Genomic DNA, 11,442 nt, shown 5'->3' on the forward strand with positions numbered 1-11,442 from the left:
CGTTATTTTTGTGACGCTCATGATGCAACTGACTTAAATACGGGATTATTTGGTCGCAAGTGCGCGCATCGTTTTTACATTCTGCGACCGCGACTTTTCGGTCGCGACGACTAAAAATTGGAGTATGCGCTAGGCTTTTAACCGAGTTAAAATTATAGGTATTGTAAGTTTCCTACGAGCATATTTCCATTGCCTGTCCAGCGAAAACAACTAGTGACTGTCATCCGATAGAAAACGGAAAACTAAGGTACCTTCCGTTTTCTAAACGACATACGTCATGTTTTCATAGCACGTTTCAACCACTATTTGAAGATCCAAGGCGAACTTTGCTCTTTAAATCAGAGCTATCTATCACAAGATGCATAACATTTGATGGAAATCGATCCCGCACCGTCCCTGTGGCATACTAGCATTCTTATTACTGAACCATTACGCTTCTTGTAAATTTATTATTAGGTAAACAGAAACAATCCCCCTACAGCTAAGAAGTACGACGTGCTTTGCAAACATCGCAGATCATGTGGCTGAGAAATAGAGGATATTCTGCTTCCTATGCGATGATAACGACCCATCGTTCTCGCCGGATATGCAACGGAAATATGCTCTCCCAAAAGAAAATTATCACGTGTCAAGTTCCGTAGGCGCCATTACACCGTATGGTCTATATATACATACATACATACACATGGTTCTTTAAAATGAGTTATATATTAGACATTTTAGGAAAACTAAGCGTATTAGAGATTTGAAAATTTGGCAGTAGAAATGAGGATGATCTTATAATTTCAATTGTCGGTTACTTCCGGTTATACTGCAGGCTGATACCACAATATTATTTGTTATTTTAAATGGAATAAAATATTTTCTTTATAACAAATTCGTATGAAACACAAATATTTAAGGTAACTTTGATAACCAATTTGTAAACCCATGACGAATAATTTCTGAGATAATTTAATTTATAGAAAAAAAATTCTACCGCAACCCAAATTATAAAAAATCATAACTTCAACAAAAAATGACTTACATTGTTAAAATTTAACCAGTTATAGTCGTTTAATGAGATTTTTAATTTGTTCAGAGCATTCGGAAAAAAATCAATGTTTATGAACTTCAACCACAAATAACTTCATTTTTTTAAATAACACTTATCATATTTTATTTGTCATCGATTCCTCTTTTTATCCTCTTTCGACCCATTCGAATGTTTTTGACTACTTCACTTGAAAATTTTTGAATAAATTTGAATTTTCATTTAAAATAGATTAATTCTCGCCTTGGAAAATTCATAAAAATAATGTTAAAAATCAAACTTTTCGTTAATTTATGTTACAAAAGTGATCGAAGACGATGTTTTTATAACAAATACTCCAATTCAGATTCAGCGATTTTTCTATAATCCCATATTTAGGCAGTCTGAATAATTTTTTCCTATAACTTATTTCGATTGCTGCCATTTAACTTTACCTTTTCTATTTCAGAACACTCTGTATGGCAAATAACATTCAGAAGTATCTACAGATGATTTTGTATTAAAATAGAGAACAAAAAGGCTAAAAGAGGGTCTCTACCAATTCTGTCCGTGACCTTAGGAACATACGGTAGATATGCCAAAGAGACGGGTCTCTGGTGCCTTTAATCTGTTCAATTCCTTGGATAAGGAGTGCAGATACCTGTCCGGGTGCGTAGGTTTCCGGTATACGGGGCGACTTAATTTGTTGCCTCGTTTCCTCACTAGTACGTTCAAGAATGCTAACTATTGGTTATTCTCAGTCTCTAAGATGAACTGGATGCTTGGGTGTTGTGTCTATTTAGGTGTCGGAGGAAGTGATTCAGCCTTTCCGTTCCGCATCCCCAAATTATGAAGGTGTCATCCACAGAACCAAGCAGCCGATTAGTGCTCCGAGGTCTCGACAGTTTTTTCTCAAAGTGTTCCATTAAGAGGTTGCTATGACCGGACTTAGTGGGCTTCCCATTACTATCGTATCTCCCTACTCCTAGAAGTTTCCCCTTTCACACGAAATAGCTTTCAGTGAGGCAAACCTCAAACAGCTTGCAGATGTTTGTAGAGAAGATCTTCTGTAGGCCTGCAGGTTAAAGTACCCCCGAGAACGGTATATGATAAACAGCGAGACGACGTCGAAACTACTCGTGCTAACAAAACGTTAGGAAGCAACTCCAATTGACGATGACCTTTAGACCCGAATCAGGGCAGCATCAGTTTTCAATTAAATTTACAGTTTAGCAACCATATTTCGTACTTTTTGGGCCATCCTGTATTATATGACATAAGTATATACGGCAGGATGTAGAAATATCTCCATTTTATTTAAAAAAAGGGGTATTTTTTAAAAAAAATCAAGTTCTTGAAATCAGTGGTAAGATCACAACCAAATCACAAGTTTGATATAAGACGATGAAAACCACAGAAGGTTCTTTGAAATGAATAATTATTCCGACGATCTAAATCCATATGTTACTGGTAAAAAATCTGTACTAAAATTATAGCCTGACTCTCTGAACATTTACGAGTCATATACAAAACTTTTATGAAGCATCTAAAATTCACTAAAAAAGTATTTCCTTGTATTGATCATAACTTATATTTTCATTGTAGTCCTCAAGTAAGCAGTAAAAAACGGGAATTTCCAGATCAGAAATTTGGAACGGATGCTTTAATTCATTTAGGAAGTATGTAGTTATTTAGTTCAGTTTAAAAGAAAAGAGACAAAAATAAGACGTATTTACAATCCGTGACGTTTCTTCGACAAATTCGTAAAATTGAATACGTTACGTAGTTCTTTTACCAGAGCACACCAATTTGAGAAACCCATTTTCTGTTATTCAAAGTATTTTTTCGGTTACACTTACGTTTTATTTTAAAAACTCATAAAAATAAATCAGCTGGTTCAATTTTAGCGTAGAAATTCCTCTTCGTACCTACTATTAATATTTCTCTTGCAGTAACCGGACCATTAAGAAATTGCTAGTAATTTTTTATTAACGTGACCCGGAGGAAATTTCATTTTCAGCTCATTTTATATTAACCAATAGTCAAAACATTTTTATTGAACAGTAACGCTAAAGGCTTTCAAACGGAATTAAAATTTAAATTATGTTATTTTTAAAAAGGAACAATTAACACGTAACCTTATTTGGAGACTGATCTTTCACCATTTTTAGTAATAAAATTTCACGATAAATTTAACGGAAATTATCGATAATTTATAAAATTAACTTCCAACTTTATCCTTTAAATACATTTTTGTGCTTAGAAATGAAATCAGTCTATTTCATAAACTTTTATTTAGTTGCCGTTTTTAAATTCACAACTCGGCTGGACTATGTCTTAATAGTTCTTATAGTTCAGTAAAATCTGTCATTTTCGAGGACAAGTCTGCGAGAGTTGTGCATTTTTGATATAATGTGCATGTTTCGTCCACGAATAAAATGATATAAAAATTAACCATAAAATGTAAAGGGGTGGTGAAAAAAAATAATAAAAACACTACCCAAATGGTTTTTTGAAGATACGAAAAAAGTTGTAGAAAAAAAATATATCTACATAAAAAATTGCTAATGTATATTTTTCGTAAATGCGACAGATTACGAGGAAATCGCGTGTAAACTTTTCATCTTAGCGTGCAATGGCCTAAATTGAACAATTATGAAATTTCAATTTTTTTTTTATTATCTACGAAACATTGTCAATCTTAGCAGTGAAATATTTTTAATTGTTATAAACAATTTAATATTTAATAAAATAATAAACACAGACTTATATTATACTGATGATGGGAGTAGTTAAGTACTACTACACAACAGGTATAATATCGCAAAAAACTAAATTCCAATAAAACTGAAAGAATAGTGCCAACAATACATACTTACTGACCGAAAAATAGTTTCTTAATGTCGATTCTTTTAAAATTTGTAAAACAAAATATCTTTGTCTAATGTTTTCTTACAAGATTATTTANAGAACAAATTAATAATTAAAAACAGCGATTATTCATTCCATATTTACTTCGTGAATTACTTCATTCCAGCCATAAGAGGCTTTGATGATGATACAAAATAATTAAAAACACGAAATACTGTCAACTAATGACGAATGCAAACAGGAAAAGAGAGGCCTTCCCGTTTGCTGCGGAGCCACATGGAGGCTGTCCATTAATTTTGACCTAAAACAAAACCAATATAAAATAGAAACAAATGAAATCAGTCTATTTCATAAACTTTTATTTAGTTGCCGTTTTTAAATTCACAACTCGGCTGGACTATGTCTTAATAGTTCTTATAGTTCAGTAAAATCTGTCATTTTCGAGGACAAGTCTGCGAGAGTTGTGCATTTTTGATATAATGTGCATGTTTCGTCCACGAATAAAATGATATAAAAATTAACCATAAAATGTAAAGGGGTGGTGAAAAAAAATAATAAAAACACTACCCAAATGGTTTTTTGAAGATACGAAAAAAGTTGTAGAAAAAAAATATATCTAAAAAATTGCTAATGTATAACTTTTTGTTCGTACAGGTATAAGAATATGTATACTATCATAAGGTTCTCAATCCTAAAACTCGTTGGACACGTCCTATCATGACCTAATCTTCACATTTCGCTAAAACTAGAACAACCCACATCCTTAATTATTTCGGAAACTTGCCCCCGAAATGACAGATTTTAATGGACTATCCAGTTAGTAAATTGATAGAAGAAGGTACATACAAAAGTTTTATTGAGAACTATGCCAATTTTGAACGCCCCAACTATAGTATAAAAAAAATAAGTGTGAGTTGTTGTTACTACTATGGATTTATGTATATCTGTATGATCTTTCTCAACTGAGGTTATTACATCATCTAAAAGGATAATTGGTTTGTCGCTAAACGTCGAAGATAAACTTTCAGTTTCCTGCGATAGCCTGTTTGATCAAGATTAATGACCACAACTTTGTTTCGATCGACATGATGCTAATTAAAAGTCAATTTCACGAGTCAATTAGCTGCCCCCTAAAAGAAAACTGAATAAACACTTTCGGATATGACATGAAATCAATTTTTAAGAGAGTGAATACCAATTGATTAAGAGGTTTGTCAATATTTGTATATCTTACGAGACGAAACAAAATGGTTATGTGATAAATTCCATGCTTAATGTACTACATCTAGTAAAAAAGTTGTTTTTTCTATTCTTTTCTAGAACGAATTGGGAAATTAATTCAACAAATGTCTAAGGTATTAGTTAATTTATTCAAACCTTCATGGATCTATAAACAACCCAATGAACCATGATATAACTAGAGAAATAATATGTCTGTGGTTGGCGACATACTAACTTGCGACTTGGTCACGCCGCGTCACCGCTCAAGCTTCGCTTCAACTGCAAGAAATTGATGACACTCGCGTCTGCACCAAATCTCCTAATGTAGATATTATTGGTCCATATCACTGGGAGATCTGTAGCCCTAATTGTGGCCAGTGCACCGCTTAAAGAAGCAACCCCCCAACCCTTACCGTTTTGCCCGAAAAAGGTCAATACCAGAAAAGTTGAATCTCCTAATATGGTGATTTTTGGGCCATATTATAACGAGCACGAGTGTGTTTGTGTACGATCGCGCACACGTGTACGTAAACGGCTTATCGATTCGCCGACTAGTCGCGGGCGCCTTTCTTCATGTGCGCCGTATTTGTATACGTGTGTGTCGTACCTGCGTTCTGGGAAAGCAGTTAAACAGTTCAAACGAAAAAATAAACTATCCGGATGTTTCCAGAAGGTTCTAGAAAGTAAACAAAAGAGTATTTAAAGGAAGGGACGATCTCCGAGAGGAGGAGAAATAAATTGACCTTTACAGAAATGAATCCAGAAATAAATTGACAGTGATAGAAGTGAAATAAATAGAACAGTGAATGGTGTTATATTAATTAGTGTAAATAAGTAGTTTTTGTCGTTATCAGTCTTAGTAGTTAATTTTGTTAAACCCACGAACATTACAATATCATTAGGGGATTCTGTAGGATTAATTGTGGTCAATGCATCGCTTAAAGAAGCAACCCCTCAACCCTTATCATTTTGCCTGAAAAAAAAACAGAAAAGAAAAATATATCAGTGTGGTGATTATTGACCCATAGCAGCAACAATTTTTCCACTTNGAGAGTTGTGCATTTTTGATATAATGTGCATGTTTCGTCCACGAATAAAATGATATAAAAATTAACCATAAAATGTAAAGGGGTGGTGAAAAAAAATAATAAAAACACTACCCAAATGGTTTTTTGAAGATACGAAAAAAGTTGTAGAAAAAAAATATATCTACATAAAAAATTGCTAATGTATATTTTTCGTAAATGCGACAGATTACGAGGAAATCGCGTGTAAACTTTTCATCTTAGCGTGCAATGGCCTAAATTGAACAATTATGAAATTTCAATTTTTTTTTTATTATCTACGAAACATTGTCAATCTTAGCAGTGAAATATTTTTAATTGTTATAAACAATTTAATATTTAATAAAATAATAAACACAGACTTATATTATACTGATGATGGGAGTAGTTAAGTACTACTACACAACAGGTATAATATCGCAAAAAACTAAATTCCAATAAAACTGAAAGAATAGTGCCAACAATACATACTTACTGACCGAAAAATAGTTTCTTAATGTCGATTCTTTTAAAATTTGTAAAACAAAATATCTTTGTCTAATGTTTTCTTACAAGATTATTTAAACTTCTACAAATCCTTAGAAATTCTTTCATTTCTGAAATCTCACTCCGATATCATCTTATAAAACTTAAAAAAGAAAATATGCCTTAATCAGAAATTACCGTTAGAAGTAAACCGTGAACGAGGAATTATACATTGAAGTGGAAAAATGACTCAAAATTATTTGTAAATAAATAATTACCCGAAAGTGTATAAAACCTTTAAACTGAAAAATTTTCTAGTTAAATACTATACACGTTTCATTAGTATCATTACACCATTGTACGCAAAAATTTGTAAAAACAACTGAAACCTTTAACTAATCTAATTTGCGCATTTGCTATTACTTTTAGGCATTCGAGGTATCTTCATCCAAAAGTGAGGCGCTTCAGGCAGTGCAAGACAACCCGACTGATCAGATTTTCTGTAATACGGCTATCTGATCAAAATACAGTCATCCCGTCATCTGATCAGTTCTTTATCACAATCTAATATCACGAATCTTATTACAGTTTCGGTATGCTGTTTAAATCAAGATTGTATCCGATGCCCTGAACTGAATTAGAATACAGATTTTAGTTTTCTATCTGATTCGTTCTGTATGTAACATTGTTTCATCATCATCATCATCATAGGGTCGTCAGTCCTACGACACGTACCTCCACTTTTTCCTATCCTGAGCTAAACTTCGCATTTCCCTAAAACTAGAACAACCCACATCCTCAACTATTTGCGAATAGTAATCTAATCTAGGTCTACCTCTACCCCTCCTAACTCCTGTTTCTGCCTCTAATATGTCTCTGACTAGACCTTCATGCCTGAGAAGGTGTCATACCAACCTATCTCCCCTATTTTTTATTGACTTCCATAGAGTCCTCTGTTCTCCTCCTCTTTCTAATACCTCTCAATTTCTAACCTTTTCTACCCACGTTATCCTCATCATTCGCCTATAACACCACATTTCGAAGGCTTTCTTTTCCGCCGCGCCCGCTGTCCATGTTTCAAACAATAAATTTCATATTAATGTTATGACTAAATTATTATTTTGATTATGTCAAAATGATGCATTTACTTAACTTAAATTTTTTTCTGAAGCAAATCTTATTATTTACGATTTTTTTAATAACTTTTTTAAAGTTAATTATGATATAATGAAATGAAACCAGCATAGATCTTTGGAACGGGTCCAGCATGGATCTTTGGAACGGATCCAGCATGGATCGTTTAAACAGATCCTGTGCGGATCATATAAGGCCTGACAATTTTTAATCATATCCAGATCAGGAAGCTTGATTTATTCATGATCGTCTTCAGGCAATTCTGATTCAGATCGGACCCTATACTGAACTAATTTCCGACCGGGAGGGACAGATGTTATGTTAAAAGCGTCGTTAACATTAGTTTATTTTTGCAGTTTTCTGTAGTTTGTGAGTCATAACTATGTTCCTACTGAGGTTGAGAATTTTACATTGTTTCCAATTGGCAGAAAGAATGATGGGTTTTTGTCTGCCTACATCCGTGTTGTGCTTCCCTGTCCCAGTGTATTTTTGAAGCAGCCTATCTTGCAATCTTCTACTTGATAATATTATGGCAAATTCCGAAAGGAGGTTCTGGGCCATTTACCCTCACTTCAACGATATTTTATTATCCACAAACAACGCGAGATTGATAATGTCTGTACTCTAAGTGGGTGAAACATCTATCCGCTCATCGAAAATTATTTGTGATAATTAGAGATGAATCTCTGTTTTAGTCGAAAAAATGGGTACGACGTTTCAACGTCATCCGGAATATGGATTCATTTTACGGTCACATGTTCGGATAATAAGGGGAGGGTTAGGTTTATAAGCAGGCGGACAGTTCATAGAGGATAAAAATACCCTTTTTCTGTAAATTATGTACGTCATCAAAATTGTACTTAATTTTTTACTTTTATTTATTTCTCCAATATCTGATGATATGTAAAAATTAGCTTTATGATAAAACTAAATCCATAAGGCGAAATCATGGTTAGTTACTACATTAATTAAAATTTTTTTGTTTTTTTATTAATAAATTTGAATTTGAATGGTGGCAAACAGGGGTGAAGCAGACAAAAATTATTGCAAAAATGTCATTCGCAATATGAAAAATTATGAACAAACCAAATTTTCGATTATCAAATATCCCAATCTTTCTTTGGCTGACGTCAAAAATATGTATGTATATTAAAAATGATTTGACCTTAAAATGATCTTAAAGTTTAAGGCTACATTTAATGTCATCGTCATCAATTGATTTCAAAAGCATACATTTTTAGTAGAATGAAGATTCGGTTTATAGGGCTGTGGTCCAACCATTCTGTCCAGAGGTTTCGTCAGCTACTGCGGCTGGCATCCTCACTGAGGACGGACCACGGCCTATAGTCCGAATCTTCATTCTGCTATGAATTCCAGTCGTGAAAGCCTTTGTCCTTATATAGCATACATCTTTGATCTATAATTGTGAGAAGCAATCAAGATATATGCAATAATGTTTATTTACTTCACCAATGATTTCAATTCTTATGTTCCGATTCACGTGTCCGTCCTTCGGGAATCCAAGGTCTACAATTCTGTACTTCTTTTTAGAGTACCTCCATGACGTAATTAAAAAAAGAACCAATGTAACATTATCATCCTCTATATCTACTCCATCAAATTATTGAAATCAAACTTTAAAATTAATTAATTAAAACGTGGTTACTTCTAGATAATCGATTGTTCACCGAAACTTAACAATAATAAATATCATTTACCCGACTCGTTCGCAAAAATTTTGTAATTCAACAATATTGATTGGGAAGAAAATTAATACTAAAAGAACTGATCCATGTTTTTGAGTTATAGTTACATGGTTAAGAAAAAGGATGGATTTCCTGCAAGCTTCAGAAAACGTCAATTTTTATGAATAACTTACGGTTACGTTAACTTTTTTCAATATTTTCTTCATCGTTTCTTAGTCACATTATGCAATCTAAATCTACTGTTTCGCTGTTGGGGTTCATATTCCTTGAACTTGTAAATATGCGCTTGATTGATTGTAAAATAAATTATTACAACTGCTTCTAAGCTATTCTTACGTGGAAAAAGAAAAACTATAAGTCACTATTAATATTCACCTTCACAATATCGACCGAACCATGGCTCAGGGACTTGGTGTGATGAGGATGGTGATGGTGGTGAAGTTGCTGCTGCTGCTGTTGAGACGGTTGCTGCGGACGGCATGGAGAAGCACTTCTGCTTGAAGTTTTACTTCCCGTTTGCTGCGGAGCCACATGGAGGCTGTCCATTAATTTTGACCTAAAACAAAACCAATATAAAATAGAATCAATCATCATGACACTATAAGACATTGAAGTTTTAATTTATCGTAGTCCTTTTCAAGTAACAAATTAATATCAATTTAGTCGCAACTTAAACTTTTGATGAGAAACACCCTGTATACCTTCTAATATTCTCTTAACATTTATACAGTGATTCAATACTGATGTCCATGAATATACATTATACTATAATATATGAGATGCGGGTCACTAACAGCTGACTGTAATACCGATATGCGCATGCGCACCTCTCTAATGCCATAGCCTATCGCTTCGCGAGACAAAACGTTGTAAAACGTGTCGTTGCATGGCCTTGAGATTTTACTCTCATCAAGCCCAAGAAGTTTAACTTCAAAACATGTATCAGTTAAAGTAGCAGCAAGAATATTAAAATACAAGAACAGGATCTTGACATAGTTTTTGATTAATAATTTCTCGGACGTCCCCACTTATTATGGGACACTTCGGGTGTCCAGACACGCAAGTCTTTCCGAAAACGTATCATGGTATGTCAAGATAGATGTATCACAAACATTAAGTTTAGACCGCAATACAGTAGTGTTCTACATTGAACAGAACCTTTGTAAAGCAGAAGTCCAAAAAAGAATACATAATTGACTTAAATTCAGTGAAGACAAATTGCAAAAGCATTCAAATAGCAGTAGAAGACATCGAAAAAAAAGTATTAAATTTCCAAGAATAAATCCAAGCACAAATTGCAGTCAACACAAGAAAAGTTGATTTCAAAATAACACATACCTTAAATATAACATCATTGTCACAAAGTATGCGACAACTCTTGCTAAACAAAAGTAAAGCAAGAAAGAACGCGCAACTAAAGGTACGTTTACGTACGTGGAAGATATTTCGGCCGAGAATAGACTCAAACGTGAACTGCATAAAGCCTCACGTGAACATAAACAAGAAAGTTGGGAAAACCATACGTCAGAAATAAGCAAAGACCCCTTTTTTTGCTTGGAAGTTTATACCTAAGCTGAAACAAAAGCAACTGATTGTTTCACCACACAAAGAAAAAACTTACAGTGCAGACTGTATGATTTTAGTGACGGTAAAATATAGGTAAAGGTAAAGCAGAGCATTGGCGCACTCGGTAAGGAAACAATACCAGAGGAACAGCTTCGAGTGGCTTACAGGAGGAAGAGAATTGTCCACAACTTAAAAGTCAAGAATACCCAGGATTGGATCTCATTACCAATAGGGCAATAAACAAAAACTAGAAAAAAAAGTTAAATTCTAGAAAATCGACAAGAACGTGCATCCCCAAATAGACCTCACATAGTCTATGATCTACGAGAATCACAATTCCCTGTCCCAAAACAAATTGCGATAAAGAACAACGAAAGATTGCGAAGCGATTAAAAGGTATTCG

At 33.7% G+C, this 11,442-nt stretch overlaps 1 protein-coding gene across 1 annotated transcript in view; it reads right to left on the reverse strand.

The window, feature by feature from the left end:
• The window catches only part of LOC108739383 (transmembrane and coiled-coil domains protein 2), a 93,534-nt gene extending 83,475 nt beyond the window's left edge, over window positions 1-10,059 (reverse strand). The window contains exon 1 of the mRNA XM_025978518.1: window positions 9,849-10,059. Coding sequence (XP_025834303.1) covers window positions 9,849-10,019 — 171 coding nt within the window. The 5' untranslated portion in view covers window positions 10,020-10,059. The remainder of the gene's footprint in view (window positions 1-9,848) is intronic.
• Window positions 10,060-11,442: the final 1,383 nt, after the last annotated feature.

The sequence above is a fragment of the Agrilus planipennis genome, unplaced genomic scaffold (genome assembly GCF_000699045.2).
Source record: "Agrilus planipennis isolate EAB-ADULT unplaced genomic scaffold, Apla_2.0 scaffold219, whole genome shotgun sequence".
In the NCBI taxonomy this organism is placed as follows: Eukaryota; Metazoa; Arthropoda; class Insecta; order Coleoptera; family Buprestidae; genus Agrilus; species Agrilus planipennis.